This window comes from Orcinus orca, chromosome 14, assembly GCF_937001465.1.
Source record: "Orcinus orca chromosome 14, mOrcOrc1.1, whole genome shotgun sequence".
Classification (NCBI taxonomy): domain Eukaryota; kingdom Metazoa; phylum Chordata; class Mammalia; order Artiodactyla; family Delphinidae; genus Orcinus; species Orcinus orca.
Window position 1 is genome coordinate 57,303,019 of NC_064572.1, and position 17,157 is coordinate 57,320,175.

The 17,157-nt window shown below is 45.1% G+C and overlaps 1 protein-coding gene across 6 annotated transcripts in view; it reads right to left on the reverse strand.

Annotated features, from left to right (window-relative positions):
• Positions 1-1,131: 1,131 nt before the first annotated feature.
• MYOF (myoferlin) overlaps positions 1,132-17,157 on the reverse strand; it is a 155,567-nt gene continuing 139,541 nt past the window's right edge. For all 6 annotated transcript variants that reach the window (XM_049696671.1, XM_004279410.3, XM_049696672.1 and 3 more), the window contains 8 exons: positions 16,368-16,456; positions 16,184-16,279; positions 11,276-11,417; positions 8,863-8,962; positions 5,288-5,478; positions 3,097-3,206; positions 2,583-2,730; positions 1,132-1,683 (listed from right to left, as the gene is read on the reverse strand). In XM_049696671.1, the coding sequence (XP_049552628.1) occupies positions 1,645-1,683; positions 2,583-2,730; positions 3,097-3,206; positions 5,288-5,478; positions 8,863-8,962; positions 11,276-11,417; positions 16,184-16,279; positions 16,368-16,456 (915 nt within the window). In that variant the 3' untranslated portion in view covers positions 1,132-1,644. The remainder of the gene's footprint in view (positions 1,684-2,582; positions 2,731-3,096; positions 3,207-5,287; positions 5,479-8,862; positions 8,963-11,275; positions 11,418-16,183; positions 16,280-16,367; positions 16,457-17,157) is intronic.

Genomic DNA, 17,157 nt, shown 5'->3' on the forward strand with positions numbered 1-17,157 from the left:
ATCTGTCAGTGGACATTTAGGTTGTTTCCATGTCTTGGCTATTGTGAATAGTGCTGCTATGAACATAGGGGTGCATGTATCTTTTTCAATTAGAGTTTTGTCTGAATATATGCCCAGGAGTGGGATTGCTGGATCGTATGGTAATTCTATTTTTAGTTTTCTGAGGAACCTCCATACTGTTTTCCACAGTGGCTGCACCAACTTACATTCCCACCAACAGTGCAGGAGGGTTCCCTTTTCCCCACACCCTCTCCAGCGTTTGTTATTTGTAGACTTTTTAATGATGGCCATTCTGACTGGTGTGAGTTGGTACCTCATTGTAGTTTTGATTTGCATTTCTCAAATAATTAGCGAAGTTGAGCATCTTTTCATGTGCCTACTGGCCATTTGTATTTCTTCTTTGGAGAAATGTCTGATTAGGTCTTCTGCCCATTTTTGGATTGGGTTGGATTTTTTGTTGCTGTTGTTGAGTTGTATGAGCTGTTTGTATATTTTGGAAATTAAGCCCTTGTCGATTGCATCATTTGCGAATATTTTCTCCCATTGTGTGGCCTGTCTTTTCGTTTTGTTTATGGTTTCCTTTGCTGTGCAAAAGCTTTTAAATTTGATTAGGTCCCATTTGCTTATTTTTGTTTTTATTTCTATTGCCTTGGGAGACTGACCTAAGAAAACATTGGTACGATTTAAGTCAGAGAATGTTTTGCCTGTGTTCTCTTCTAGAAGTTTTACAGTGTCGTGTCTTATGTTTTAGTCTTTAAGCCATTTTGAGTTTGTTTTTGTGTATGGTGAGAGGGTGTGTTCTAACTTCATTGATTTACATGCAGTATGCCTCAATTTCTTCAAGGGCAAAATGGGATTAACGTTACCTACTACCTTTATAGGATTACCTTGAGGACTACATTAGTTAATATGTATAAAGCATTTAAAACAATGGTGTGCATGGAGTAAGTACTTTAAATAAGTGTCAGTTTCTTATATTAGCCTCAGTTTGGCCCACTGGCCAAGCTTTGGCAGCACACTGATAAGGGGTTTACAGCCAAGTGGTATGCCCTGGCATGCCATCCACTGAGACCCAGACTAGAAATTGCCTCCTTCCCAGCTTGGCCCACAGCTACAACAAACAGGTATGTGTCAGAGGCAGAATGTTTTTATTTGGGTTCATCACAGAGGATGAATAGTCTCATGACATTTATCCATACAAAATATAACAATGGTTGCAGGCATAAATAAAAATTCCTCCACCTATTCTAACTACTTGGTAATGCACAGTCCTTTTTTGTTGACTACAGATGGAAGTATATGAAGTCGAGATGTAGAAATTTTCAAATTTGATTTTCCAAAAATTGAATTACAGAACTAGGACACAGAAAAAAAAAAAGATGATTTTTAAATGGAACCAGCCACCTTGAAAAATATTCTGAAAAAACATGGTTACAACTTTTAATACTTCAAAAGATAAAAATGTTGCTTGTTGGCCTGACGTGGACTTAGAGCCTCTGGGAAGTGGTGGGCCTCGGTGAAGTAGTGTAACGTGCCCCTGGAATAGTCTCAGACCCAAACAAAATCCCTCTCGGTTTTGATCTGTAAACAGAGACAGGATGCCCTCACTGCTGGATGACTCTGGAAAAGAAGCCCTTGCTTCCATTATGCATTTGGCCTCACAATCTTCATTGACAGATAGTTCTGAAAAGGAAACAGAAAGAGGGCCATGTATGGATATAAGTGAGGGATTCTCAGTCTCGGTACTATTGAGGACCAGATGATTCTTGTTGGCGACTGTCCTGTGCATTGCAGGGTGTTTAGCATCCTTGGCCTCTACCCGCTAGATTCCAGTAGCCCCACCAGTCATAAATGGGAGTCAAATGGGAGGTTTCCTCCATTCGAGGAACTTGTTGAGATAAGAAGTATATGAAGTCGAAATGCAGAAATTTTCAAATTCGATTTCAGCAATGCAGGCACTTCTGGGCACACTGACAAACCTCCCGTTTGGACTCCCATTTATGACCGTGGAGATTAAGGGAGATTTGAGGGGGAGGTTATGTAATGTGGCCCTTAAAGAATGAGGGAGGTTTTAATAGACAAAACATGGGCAAAGGAACAGCCCTGGCAAAGGCATCTTGGCAGGTAAGGCCAATACTTGTCTGGGGAGGCCAGCTCTCTAGTTTGGGTGGAGTTCAAGGTTTGTGTAGGCCCATAATGAGCCCAGGATCTGTGAAATGGCAGGAGTTAGGATGCAGGATGGTTTGGAACAAGAGAGTCTGGAGGCAGGAAGATCCGTCAGAAATGCTGGTTGTGGTTTAGACACACATTCATAAAGGCCTAAGGGATTGCTCCTAGAATTCCTGAGACCGAAGTTTTTTTTTTCAGACCATGCAGTTCTGCCTGTAATTCATGAAACTGTGAGAATGTAATCCTTATCACAGGACGCAGTACTCTAAATTTTCCAAAGGTTGACGGGTTGTAACACCACAACTGCTACATAGGTCATTTTACCCGATGGCAAAGAAGGCAAGTACCAAGTGAGATGACCAACCACATAATTCACACCCAAAGAGCCAAGACAAGAGGCCAGGGACTCATACCGGTAAGGAGTAGAGGAGCACGGCCACGAAAAGCAGCACGATCAGCAGGACCAGCAGGCCAATGATGACCCACTTAAACCGCCGCCACACGATGAACCTCATGGTCTTGCATGGGTTGCTGAACCAGAGGAAGGAAGTTTCCGGCCGGCTGCATTGCAAAGAAATGGTTTTACCTACCAACTCAGGAGGGACAGATATTTTATACCTCCGAGCATAATAGTTTAAAGAATGATTAACAACATTTTATAAAGTCAAGAAAAGATATTATTCCCCTTAGTTGGCTGGGAGAGCCTTTAACCTTTTATGGCTTTCTAAGATGCCGAAGACACACTGGACTTTGGTTTCATGGGAAGGAGAATGGTTAAAATGAAGCCAGATCACCAGCCTCTCCCTCCCCCATCTCCCCTGTTCAGTACAAAATTCAGACAACAGCTAATCCATTGCATTAAGGCAATTGGAAGGGGGGCTTTCAGACTGCAGGTGTTTGGGGATCAGAACAAAGAAGGTCTCTCACTTTGGTGGGTCCAGCTTGGGGTTCATGTTGGGTTCATCCCGTCCCTTCCCGGCTGGCCTCTCGTCGGCCTCCTTCTCATTGAGGACTTCCAACGTCATCTCCACTTTCCCCTTCAGTAAAGCAGAACAGGTTAAACACATGACATCACGTTTCACAAATATTTTCACTTCGACCCAAGGAGTATTCCCCGAGCAATGATTTTTACTCTTGTAAAACAATCCTTAGATTGCCTTAAATGTTCCTCAAGAGATTTCATCACATTTCCTCTTCCATGTGTTTCTGAACCGACTCCTTGTGGGAAACTGAGAGGACAAATTGCTTTCCCTCCTCCCTGCTTTTCAGTCTCTGGATCCCCATCATTCTAACTTTCCCACATCTGTCTCCTTGCCTGCTCACATACCTCCCTTTGTAACTTTACTTGGACCCAGAATAACCTGAAGATGGCTGATAACAATAGCTTTTTTTTTTAAATTTATTTATTTTTGGCTGCATTGGGTCTTCATCGTTGGTTCTTCGTTGCTGCGCGCAGGCTTTCTCTAGTTGAGGCGAGCGGGGGCTACTCTTCGTTGTGGTGCGTGGGCATCTCATTGCGGTGGCTTCTCTTGTTGCAGGGCTCGGACTCTAGGCACACGGGCTTCAGTAGTTGTGGTACGTGGGCTCAGTTGTTGTGGCTCACGGGCTTAGCTGCTCTGCAGCCTGTGGGATCTTCCTGGGCCAGGGCTCGAACCCGCGTCCCCTGTATTTGCAGGTGGATTCTCAACCACTGCGCCCCCAGGCAAGTCCCACAATAGCTAACATTGACTGAGCATTAAGTGTGGGCTCCAAGAGAGCCATCGTGCTCCCTTTGGTACCCCCACTGCGTGGAGCAGTGTTGGCACTTAGTGGGCACTCGATGTACACTAGCTGAAGAAATGCATGAGTGAGTAAGTGAATGAATGCTGCCTCCCTGTTCACAGGTTCCTGACTGGTGCACTGGGCACTGCGTAAGCCTTCTATATGGATAATCCCGTGTAATGCTCAGGGCAGCCCTATAAATCAGGTACTGCTATGATCCTCGTGTGCACATGAGTACACTGAGGCTGCGAGAGGTCTAGAAACTCGTCCACTCTTAGAGCCAGGCTTAACTAAGGTTGTAGCAGCCTTTCAAGAACCCTGGCGCCCACAAGGTCACCAACAATTTGAGAGCTTCCGACCCTGACGCTCATTAGGCGATGGAGCGCAGATGCCTCCTCTGTCGACGAGTCAAAGGTGGGTGTCTGACTATGGCAAGGTGGTCCTTCTTTCTAAGCCTGTTCCTCGAATCTATAAAATGTAGGTAATGGCTGCTTCATGGGGTTATCCGCAGAACTAAATGAGGTTATGTACAAACTACCCTCTAGTGGCAGGAAGCTTATAAGTGGTTTCCTGTGCCAGGGGTAGAGGAAGTGATGGACTGCAAAGGGCACAACAGAACTTTTGGGGTAATGGGAATGTTCTGGATCTTGATTATGGTGGTGGTTTCATGAGCATATACATCTGTCAAAACTCATCAAAGTGTGCACCTTAATTGTACTTTAAGTGGGTGCAGTTTATGTAAATTATACCTCAAAGTTGTTTTAAAAAACAAGATTATGAATATAAGGCATTTAGTATATTGTCCGGTTTATAATAAGTGGTGTAAAATATGATTATTAATAATACATAATGAATTAGGTAGTCTTTTTGTGACAGGGCATGGTAACCCGCACTTTTGCTTCTACGATAAAATTATCTTCAGTTTTCCAAATGTGCTTGTAACTTATGGCCTTCATGTTCATTGGATGTCAACACTCCCTGTTTCCTCCATCTTTAAAAAAAAAAATTTTTTTTTAAAGATGAGGACAGCTCAAATTTGAAGTTTCTTTTTCTGTACTGAATTGTACTGGAAGCTCAGCATAAATTAGCACTCCTGGTGGAGGAGCGTCCTAAAGAAATACAGCGCAACCACTTGCGTTCCCAGTTTTCTGACAATTCCAATCCCTCTATCTTCCACTCAACCCCAAACATGTGCTAACAGCATCCGCCACCTTCTCCTATAATCCCAGGTACAAACCTTTCCCAAAACTTAAACTACCACCCATTTAACCTCCCTTATCTTATCCAGAGCAAATCTACTCATAAAGGGCAAAACCTCAAGGAGAAAAGGAATAAACGAGCCTCAACCAGTACATACAGCCATCACACGGGAGCCATCTTTATCTGCGTAGCACGGCCACCATCCTTTCATGGACTTCTGTTCAAAGAGAGAGGCGGTTTTCACTTTAAGGGGGTTCACAGCTTTGAGGTCAGGAATCATGTCCAAACTGCATTTCTCTGGCGATTTTGCTGGAATGATGCTGCGATGCAAATCGAGTTCCAGGAAACCTAGCCAAGGAAACATTAAACCCAAATAAATTTCAAGTGGATCAGACGTTGTTCACAAGTGAACAGAATGTACCTGTCAGAAGAGAGGTAGACCATGACGCTGAACAGGTAACAGGTGAGTTAGAGAAACGGACCCTGGTAGGCAGTTAAAATTTTTTCCAGCTAGAATGAAAAGTGGCAGAAGTAGTATCTGTCCACTGCTCTGCATCTCACAGAGAACAACCCATTTCATTTCTCAGAGATAGGAGCATAAACAGAGTTCTTCTGCAAACACGAAAGAATTAAACATCTCCAGCCAAAATTTCCACTGAACTTGGAATTTGCTTTTATTGGTTCTAAACTTCCCCTAACATAGTCATTTGGCTTTGGGTAAAGAAAACTGGTACTTGGAACATGGGAAGCTCCATCGAACAGTCAAGTTCAAGTTTCTCCAGCGTAACCTCAAAAACAAGAGCTTGAGAAGGAACACTGAATGCTCAACAGAAAGTTCTCCCCAGGAACTAGGAAGCCCAGCTCAGGGTGCCTGGGGAAGCACAATTTTTCTTCCATGATGTGAGGCATTACCTCTTTTGTCGTTACTAACCGTCTTTAACTGACTGTCTTTGGGGCTTGGGAACTCCCAGGAAACCTCTCCTCCAGAAAGAGGTATGTGTGTGTTGGGTCATGTCTGTGGACTACAGGGACAAGAGGTGGTCTTCAACAGTGGCAGCAGAGAGTAACAGGGAGGTTGTGGCAGATTCTCTATAAACTTTTAGGCTCAGACACTGCCCTTCATCTTACAATGCATCCATAGCCCACAAGCCTTTCTGGAACTTACACCTGCTCTTATTTTGTCTCTCCTTTTGGTGATAACTGCAACCACTTGCCCACTAGCCATTTAGAAATAAAGTCATTCTCTTTGTTATCAGACTATTTCATTTAAACTCCAAGGGAAAACCCTCTACTATTCTTTATGCTTTCTAAGTTAGCTACTACTTAGCTACTACTGTGGACAGGGAATGTTGCCTGCCATGCCAGTAAACAAAGGATGTTGCCCATCATCCCAGTTCTACAGGATCAAGACTGAGGCTGTGGGGTTCCCTGGTGGTGCAGTGGTTAAGAACCCACCTGCCAATGCAGGGGACATGGGTTAGAGCCCTGGTCCAGGAAGATCCCACATGCCGCGGAGCAGCTCAGCCCGTGCACCCCAACTACTGAGCCTGTGCTCTAGAGCCCGCGAGCCACAACTACTGAGCCTGCGAGCCACAACTACTGAAGCCCATGCACCTAGAGCCCGTGCTCTGCAACAAGAGAAGCCACCGCAATGAGAAGGCCGCGCACTGCAGCAAAGAGTAGCCCCCGCTCGCTGCGGGGCTACCCAACACAGCCAAAAATAAATAAATAGGGAAAAAAAAAAGACTGAGGCTGTGCCCTGAGGGGAGTTCAGGATGGAGAAAGACAGGGAGCATTCTGACCTTTGGATCTGCCTCTAGATAGTTAAGATGCATACCTAAGGAATAATTTCCAATAATTTCCATGGGCCCAGGATCTTGTATCTCCGCAAACACAGAAATGCACTAAAATCAACTTGAGATGTCTGCTCTTTGTGATTAGCAGTAATCTTTTGATGTTTGACTAACTTTTTTGTTTTTCCAGCAAAAACCTCTTGTGTCCTGGCTCCCCCCTTACCTCTTGGGAGTAGTTCCTCAGAGCTATCTGAGAGGCTGTCTCCTGCGCTGTAGTCCTCCGTAAGATCCCCAAACTCACAACTTTTAGGTTGTACGTTTTTCTTCAGTCAACACTTTCACACTCATTCGTTTGTTCAACTCTTATTAAGAACCAGCTAAGTCAAAGGCACCGCACTCAGTGTTGTAAAGGGTAGAGGGATGAACAAGACACAGCCATTGGCCGCTGTGGGCTTTTCCTCTGCCAGGAGAGATGCTCTGGAAGCAGGGAGGTGAGCTAGGGGCTTCTGTAACAGCGGGCTACCAGAAAGTGAGGTCTGAACTGGCAAGTGGCAGAGATCAGAAAAATAAGAAAATAAACGTGCATGATAAAGCAGGTTACATGGTTTAGGAAAGTGGTAGGAAAGGAGAGGAGGACCCACAGAGGACGCTGGGTGCTTCTGCCTAGGTGGCTGGGAGAGGCTGTGAACAGCAGAAGCGGTTCATGAGGTGAGCAGGTGTGAGGTCAGGGAAGAAAGGCTGAGTTTGGTCTTAGTCACGATAAATTTGAGGTGCCAGCCAAACACAAAGGTAAAGTTTCTGGTGGGAAATGGGGAATAATCATCGTGAGTTTCTTTTGTTCAAACTGAGATATAATTGACATAGAGCATTGTGTACGTTTAAGGTGTACAATGTGTCGATTTGATACATTGCATGTTGCAGTACGAGTCATCATCTTTCTTGTTACTATGTGGCAGGCACGGTGGGCAGTCAGGCTACACCTCTAGGTCTAGGAGTTTTACCTCGTTGAAAGTGAGAGTTGAAGCTTTACCTTCAACAGAGGTGAGGGCTGGTAAGTCACTGAGGGAGCCTGGGGAAGAGCCGCAAAACCCCAGGGAGGGCAAAGGCCTGTATTTAAAGAGGAAGAGGGGGAACTTCCCTGGTGGTGCAGTGGTTTAGAATCCGCCTGCCAATGCAGGGAACTTGGGTTCGAGCCCTGGTCCGGGAAGATCCCACATATTGCGGAGCAACTAAGCCCGTGCGCCACAGCTACTGAGCCTGCGCTGTAGAGCTCACACACCGCAATGAAGAGTAGCCCCCACTCACCACAACTAGAGAAAGCCCGCATGCAGCAACAAAGACCCAACGCAGCCAAAAATAAATAAGTAAAATAAATAAATTTAAAAAAAAAAAAGAGGAAGAGGAAGAAACAGAGCAGGCCAATGAGACACCCAAGGCCTGGGAGAGAGAAAATAAGAAGACTGTGCTTTGTGGGGACCAGGGTGTATGCCAGGAAATGGAGGGGCTGGGCCGGGGCGTTTTAACAAGCGCCTTTTACCCCAGAGAAGGGCGGGGCATCAGGGGACTGTAGTGACCGCTGAGAGCAGCGTGGAGGAAGAGGGAGCCAATTCTGAGGTGCTGAGAGCAGGGGGAGAGGTTTGGAAGTGGAGGTAAGGCTGTGGCATCCCTGAAAACAAAATCTGTGTCTTCCTAGCAAGATAGGAGCTGGTGCAAAGGCCCTGGGAGTGGCTGGGGCCCGCAGCGCCCAGTCACTGTGCCCACTTCTCAGAGGACCTGGGGCAGCGGATGGGCAGGCCACCCCGCTCCGAGGACATCCAGGCAGGGGGTGGGACCCCACCCCACAGTATTGGAGAGTTAAATAATTGATCCCAAGTTTTAATTGCTTTTACTAATTTCAAGCACAATTTCTTAGAAAAAAGTATCCAAAGGTAAGCCTTACCCAAGTAGTCATCCAGAGAAAACTTGTCATTATCCCATATCTGAATGATCAGTTTGGGTGGGACCCGAAATTCAGTTTGGTCCTTACTCCAGAAATGCTCCTAAAATGCCAACAGGAAGAGACAAACCAAAATGACACTGATTACTGGATTCTTAACACCCTCCCCTTGGGCCTCTTGAAAACCCAGCATCAAGGCATGGGGCCTCTTCTCTCCTTTGCATCCCCACCCAAAACCCCGCCCTTTGGCCTACCCCTCTACCCCAAGTGGACATAAGGCAATCGGGCTCCCCAGGAAATCTCAGGACTACCAGCTGGGTGACAAAAAGGTTGTCCCAGGCAATTACCAAACAGAACGTTCCCTGCCATGTTCCTATCAGTGTGACTTCCTGCTGCCACTCCTGCGGTTTGGAGAGTGACGATGTCTCGTGCCCTAAAGACTGTAGCCTGCCTAGTTGATCCTCCCAAAGCCAAGCCATCCCAGGCCAGACCGAAATATCCCCTGCGGAGGAGTTACTTCTGCTCAGCGACCTCCCCGACCCCCCAAGGATGTCCGAGCACACTCATTTCACACGGGGGTGAGGAGACGGGGGCCCAGGTTTCACTCTTTTGTTCGTGCAGATTTAAAATGTCCTGGCATTTCTGGCTTTTGAAAAATATTGCTGGGTTTTATATACCGTGGTCATCTAAGACCCTCAGATCCCTCAGCCTAGACTCAGGTGGGGAGAGGATGGGATAAGTGTCCTCTAGGTTCTCACCTGGTGTTGCTGCTTCTGCCCAGACAGTATTAGCCCAGGATAATAATGACGTCCCCACAGCCTGATTACACCTAAGTTCCTCTGGCCCCAAAAGAAAGGGACATCCCCCAGTGCTTCATGAATTTGAAGGAAGGTTGTTGGATTGTTTTTCAGATGACATTCCAGGAATGGTCCCTTTTGCAGGGCTCAGAGGGCCTGGCTCTGAGAAGCCCACTCTGCTGCTGTCTGGCCCTACTCGGCTGTCCTGTGTGGGGTCATGCTCCAAGGACTACTCAGGATGCTGAGAGGTCCAGCCCTCGATGTGAGTAAATAGGAAAGGTAACTTTATTACCTAAAGGCCTACCCGACCCCAAATCCCTCGCTTTCCCCCCGGCCCGTCTCATTATCTGAAAGTGTGCATGGTTCAACATCAGGATGAGCCTGTATGTCTCTAGAAAGTGCCCTTTGAAGGCATTCATCTCACCTGGACAGGGAAAGTGCTCACTAGAGCATCAGCACTGAGTAGGGCCAGCAGGGGGTGGGGCCTGGCCAGATGGGACATGAGGCAGGTATATTCTGATCAGGTGTAGGGTGAGGAGGTGACCGGGCAGAGCTAGGAAAATTTATAGAATATGGCAGGAGGGGGCGGGGAAGGGAGAAATGGGACAAGGGCCTGTAATAGACATCCGTTGTTATTACCTACCCAGGTTTTAGGCCCCCCCTTTTTGGATGAAAGCACCAGATTTTCCTTAGAGGTTCCCTTCCCCTAGTCCATGCAATGCGGGGAGAAGTGACTTTATCCCTAACTCCACAGTCTCGCCAATCAGAGCGCGGCAACCCTGGTTCAGAGATGGACACGTGGCCTCAAACAGGCAGACGCTGGGGCCCAATTCCAGAACTCTGGTTGGTGCCTTTGGGGATTCATTCCCCTCTCTCTGCTGAGGTGGCCGAGAGGACAAGATACAAGCTGGGGCTGCTGGCAGCCACCTTGCGCTCACCAGGGAGTGAGGCCCATGGAAGAAGGCAGGGCAGAGGGGTGGAGAAGGTGAGAGCAGTTTCTAAAGACATCAGTTCAACCCAGGCTCCAGGCGTTCCTTAAGCCAGCCAACCCTGGACTTTTTAGTAATGTGAACCAGTAAATCACTTTTCTTGGTTTAAGCCAGTCTGAGTTGAGTTCTCTGAGAGTCTTATAAATTACCACCAGGAGGGCCCTGAACCCTCACGGAAGTGCTCCCGAAGGAGGGCAGGCAGATGCTTAAGTTTAATAAGGAAGGTAAGAGCGATATTTCACCTACATTAATATTTTGCCTCTGGTTAATTAGTGCAACAGTTCTGCTTATCAGGGGAAGAAATCAGTCTCCCTGTGACATAAACATATACTTAGGTTGTTGTATGTATTGACACAAGACCCCCACTTACCAGACCCTTCCCCCTGCTGCCAACATGTTAGTGGAAGCAGAGTTGTGCTCCTTATACTTCTGTTATAACTACACAAATAACCGCCACAGCTGTGTGACCCTGGGCAAGTATCTACCCCACTGGGGTCTCAAAGTCCCCATCTGTAAAGAGGAGCCGGACCCATGACCTCCCGGACTCTGAACAGCCCCAGCCTTTTCTGAGCATCTGCATTAAGGAAGACCCACGACATCTACTCCCCACTGGCCTATTTCAGAACTCACTTTTTTAGCAACGAGACAGAGCTGTTCAGCTGGAAGGTAGTCAAAAGGGAAGACAAATCTCCAGTTAAAATTCCCTTCACCATCCAAGGACCTGTAGTGGACATCTGTTTTCTGTTTGTTTTCTTCACTGCCAGGAATCCAACTGAAAAGCAGAAGCAAACAGACTTAGCTACATGTGATTGACAAGTAATCTAGCCGCAAAATTGCGCAGTGATTAGGAGAGAGTGAAGGGCAGGAGAATTAATGCACTTTTCTTGGGCAGGTTCCAGTTATCTATGGAGCTGGGGGGGTGATTTATGAAGGGGAGGCACTCTGTTGCATCCAACACACGTGGTAGCCAAATAAAATATAATTCCTCTCAAACCAAAGCAGGAAACCCTTTAGACTTCAGTTAACAGGGATAAGGTGAAATTTTCTGGAAAATATCAACAATTTAGCTTCTATTTTGAGACTGGTGAAGCTTGCTGGCTATGTTTTTAGTCTCCCTATAACTATAACTCATCAGTGTCTGTCATCACTGCTGATAGGCTCAATGAATATGGGTCAGTTGAAAATTTTAGCATCTTCTTTTCCATATTTTACTTAAGCAAACAAAACAGGCACGACTCAAGTAATCTTACCACTTCATTTGTAAATTATTCTTAAATTTACTATGATCACATTAATGAGACTAGCAAGGGAGATGTAGGCTGCTATATCCATACTCCTATCTATGAAAATTCATTTCCATCAACAACTGGACATCTTAACTTTTGACATTTGGAAAGTTCCCTTTGGCCTGTGCCTGGCACACCAGCAGACCAGTTGGAGGGAGGAATGAATGAACATGTCTGGGAGGAAGTGTTATCACATCTGCCAGCTATGGGGGAAGACTCCTGGTTTGGAACCAGAGGAACATGAGATTTTAGACTGAAAAAGGAGTGGAATGCATGGATCTCAACACCCACTACCCATTGGAATCAACTGGGGAGCTTTTAAAAATACTGATGCCAGGGCTTCCGTGGTGGTGCTAATGGTTAAGAATCCGCCTGCCAATGCAGGGGACACGGGTTCGAGCTCTGGTCCGGGAAGATGCCACATGCCACAGAGCAACTAAGCCCATGTGCCACAGCTACCGAAGCCCATGTGCCTAGAGCCTGTGCTCTGCGACGAGAGAAGCCACCACAATGAGAAGGCCGCACGCAGCAATGAAGACCCAATGCAGCCTCCTCCAAAGAAAGACTGTCAGTAGGAGACAGGCCTGGCTGTGAACTTGCTCTGCCATTAACCCTCTGAGCTTCATCTCCCATCTGTAAAATGAGGTTAATGATATGTGCTCCCTTCACATGGTCAACCTGAGGACAGAATGAGAAGAGCCAGAGTGGGAAGGGGAAATCCTTAACTCATGTTAAGGATCAACTACTATGAACCAGGTATGTAGATGCCTTATTTTATTCTTTCCAACTGTATAACAAGCTCCATCTCACAGGTGAGGAAGCTGAGGTTCAGAGGGGATGTACATCTCATACATCCAGTAATGGACAGAAATAAGTATAACTCCCAGGCCTGTCTGACTGCAAAGTCCAGGACTATTACTCTGCTTCAAAGGACCATGGAGACTAGAAATTCACAAGCTAATATTAGGTCCTATTATTAGTAGTGGTATTTTTTTATTTTTTTGGGTATGCGGGCCTCTCACTGTCGTGGCCTCTCCCATCGCGGAGCACAGGCCTCCAGACGCGCAGGCTCAGCGGCCATGGCTCATGGGCCCAGCCGCTCCACGGCATGTGGGATCCTCCAGGACCAGGGCACGAACCCGTGTCCCCTGCATCGGCAGGCGGACTCTCCACCACTGCGCCACCAGGGAAGCCTCTAATAGTGGTATTGATAGCAATCAACTATACTAGTTTTACTTTTTCTAGTCAATTGACTAACCAGGTAAGCTGAGTTGAAAGATTCCTTTTGACAGTTAACTTTTAAGCTTTTGAACTAACTCACTGAAGAGAGTCCACACTCTGGCTGTGACCTTGGTAGCTTCAGCTTCTAACCCATCCCTAAACAGCACCATCATCCTCCCCTAGACTGCTCACCCACTGTAGCTTTTCCCTCTTTTTCATGAATCTTTCACATTTTAATTTGAAAACAAGTTAAACAACTACTCTAAGTGTATGCATTTGTGTACTTGTACGTATAACTTTGTATGTAATACCCATATGCTTGTAGTGCTAAGGATGTTATTTGTACATTATCCATCTTTTCACATAGAGTAATTCGATTTCCATTCCAAATATGACGTGGTACTTTAGCTCTTGCTTTATTCTTGGATTACTGGAGTTATCTCTCAGTCCAGTATTGAGTTTGTTTCCCTGATTGGGAAAAAAATGCTTATGATAGTCAAATAAATTTGCATATATATAATTAGCTGGAATTAGTTTTCCTTGGGGAATGGTAATAAGATCCTGAAATGAGAAAGAATAATGAAGAACTCGATGAAACCTTCCCTGTTTATAGTGAACCTAAATGACAGTAATTACGTCTTTAACAAAGGTTTGATTGAAGGCCACTTGGGATCATAAGTGAAACTTTGTTCTCACTTTATGAATATAGTAAATTTCAACAAGTCTTATCTTTTACATATCAAGGAACCAAACTCAATCCCTGTGGACTAGTAATAATAATAGTATGATGGTTAATTTTATGTGTCAACGTGACTGGCCGTGGGGTGCCCAGATTAAACATTATTTCTGGGTGTGTCTATGAGAATGTTTCCGGATGAGACTAGAATTTGAACTGATGGACTCAGTAGATGGACCTCCCCAACGTGGGTGGCATTAGCTAGTCTATTGAAGGCCTGGAACAGAACAAAAGGCAGAGGAAGGAGGAATTCACCCCCTTTTTCTGCCTCATTGATTGAACCAGGACATCTCATGTCATCTTCTCCTGACCTCAGACTGGCACTTACACCACTTCGAACTCAGGCTGAATGATACCCCCAGCTCTCCTGGGTCTCCAGCCTGCAGATGGCCAATCGTGGGACTTCTTAGCCTCCGTTATCATGTGAGCCAATTCCTCATAATCTCTCTCTTTCTACACATATGCACATCCTACCTGTTCTGTTTCCTGGAGAACCCTGACTAATGCACATAGTGTTTACTATCTGCCAGGTGCTATCTTAAGTGCTTTGAGTAACTCAGTCTTCTGAATATTCCAGAGTGGTGGATACTATCATTATCTCCAATTTACAGATGAGGATCAGTAAGCTTACTAACTTGTCCAGCTAGTAGGGAAAGTACCGGATTTCAACCCAGGTAGTTTGATTCCAGAGTCTGACTTCTTAATCACTGGGTTCTGTACTCACTATCAACGTATAACACAACATGTGCAACTAAGGAGCCTGGCTGCCACAACTAAGATCCAGCACAACAAAATAAATATTAAAAATATATATATATATATATAAAACACAAAACTGACATCAACATGAATTATTTGGAATTGAACTATGCAAGTAACAGAATAATGAACACCTATGATGACGCTTTGCACATTGGATGCAGGCACTCAGTAAATGTTGGTGGAATGAATGATTTTTTTAAAATTATGCTAATGGGAGTGATGGTGGTGGGATGAATTGGGAGATTGGGATTGACATGTTAGTTATCTATTTTATACATATTAGTGTATATAAGAGCCTGCTGTATTAAAAAATGTAATCATAATTAAAGTAAATCAACGACAAGGAAACAGATTGAAAACCTAAACAACAGTTTGGGAGAAGATCTATAAAATCTTCTAGATCTATAAAATCTTCTATATGAATCCAACAGTTTAATGGGGAGAAATAAATCTAACAATTGTAGCAGCTAATTACTAAAGGTTATCTTGACTAATGGTAACCTTTAATAAAGAAATTGGAAGAGCAAACAACCAGATGTGTATGAATTTAATTAAAACTGTGGAATAAAAAGGAGGAGGAGGAGGAAAAGAAAGCGTCAGAGGGCTTCCCTGGTGGCGCAGTGGTTGAGAGTCCGCCTGCCGATGCAGGGGACGCGGGTTCGTGCCCCGCTCCGGGAAGATCCCACATGCCGTGGAGCGGCTGGGCCCGCGAGCCACGGCGGCTGAGCCTGTGCGTCCGGAGCCTGTGCTCCTCAACGGGAGAGGCCACAACAGTGAGAGGCCCGCGTACCGCAAAAAAAAAAAAGCGTCAGAGATACAGAAGCACAGCTAATTTACTGGCTCAATTTTTGGAAAGTTCATTCTTTTTAGGAAAAAAAGCAATAAATGACAAGTATAATTTTATCTGCAGACTGATCAAGATAGGAAACAAATACTTTTTCAGGATTTTATAATAATTTAACGTTTTGGTGCCAAAGGCGTATCTTTACCAAGTTCTGTTTCAATATTATGCTCTTGGTTTTGATCAAGGGTTAATACAAGAAATAAAGCATAGTAAGGTTTTGTGGTTAAAAAAAAGTTATGCTAATGTTTCCTCTCTTCCATGGACATTAACTTCTGGTAATAAAATATATTAAAAAAGAAACTTTGGAAGCTCTACTTCTGTTTCTAAGGCTAGTTACTCAAGGTATTAAAAATGAGTAAAAATGAACTGCATGACTAAAAAGTCTCATAACAAATCTGCTTAATAAACTGAACAAAACCCACTTTCTTAGAAAAGAAACACTTATCAGTTCTTACAGGCATCAGATGCCTCTGTTCATAAACAACATGCACACAGGTTTCTCTCTTCTTTCTGTTCTCTCTCCCTTTGTCTCCCTAGAGCTTCCTAAGCAGATTGCATTAATGAAATATAATAAGCTTCAAATAATCAAGGATCCTCTAGTGGACACTTGCAATACTGAACACTCATGAAGGAGAGAGTCTGCTTTGTTCACCGAGTTTGGCATGCTCTTCCATGCCAGTCTTTCTTACCCTTTAACGTAGATGTCGCTCATTTCCTCTCCTGTGATGCTTTTCTCATCCAGGATAACGTCCTTGGTGTTCCAGATGATCACACGCAGGTAGTATCTGAAAGGAGCACATTTTGAAGGTGCTTTTTTTTCTGGTCCTGAACCAAGACCCCAGTAAGATACAGCAGGGTCTCAAGATTACTTACTTCTTGGCTTTCCGGGGTGTGATATTGAAAGGAGGGCCTGGTGGCCCCAAACTCCTGGGGAAAACATCCACCCACATCTGAAGTTTTCCCTAAGCCATTCAAAAATGAAAAGAGAAATGAAGTTATATTATGGGTGGTAGAGACTACAATTTTCTTTCATACGTCTCAGGTGAAACTAGTTCTTCAGGCCTCCTCATTTATTAGTCCATATGGAAGGCAAACAAAAATGGAGTAAAAGAACAAACCAAGATGAATCATATACCTTCAGTGTCACTTAGGCCATCCGCCCCCCATTCTCTCCCAGGAGTCTCTGATGGCTGCATGTACCTACCTGTATCAGTCTGAGTCTTCCCTGGTTAATAAAATGAGGGGCTTCCCAATGCTAACACAACCCCCAACACACAAACACACACACACCCCCTCTTACAATGACTAAAAATTGGGCCCTTCACACTCAGAACAGATTTCCCGCTGTCACTCTATCCATCTGCACATTGCCTACTTGATATCAGTCCCAGTTTTGTGACACCCAAGGGTTTCTCCACTTACCTTGAGAGAAAATAAAAATAATTTAAAACGGTATTTAATTTTGTAAAAGAAAAACTTACAGCATGGCACTTTCGAAGGAGAGACTCAAACAATGACAAGAACATGACTGTTCCCCCCAAATTGAGGACCCCCTGCGTTGGCTTGCTAGTGTCTACCGCCTGAGAGGGAGCTTGCAGGAAGGGGGAGAGTGAGAGCCTGGACTGACACCTGTGGCGCCATCTTGGTGAGGCCCCACTCAAGT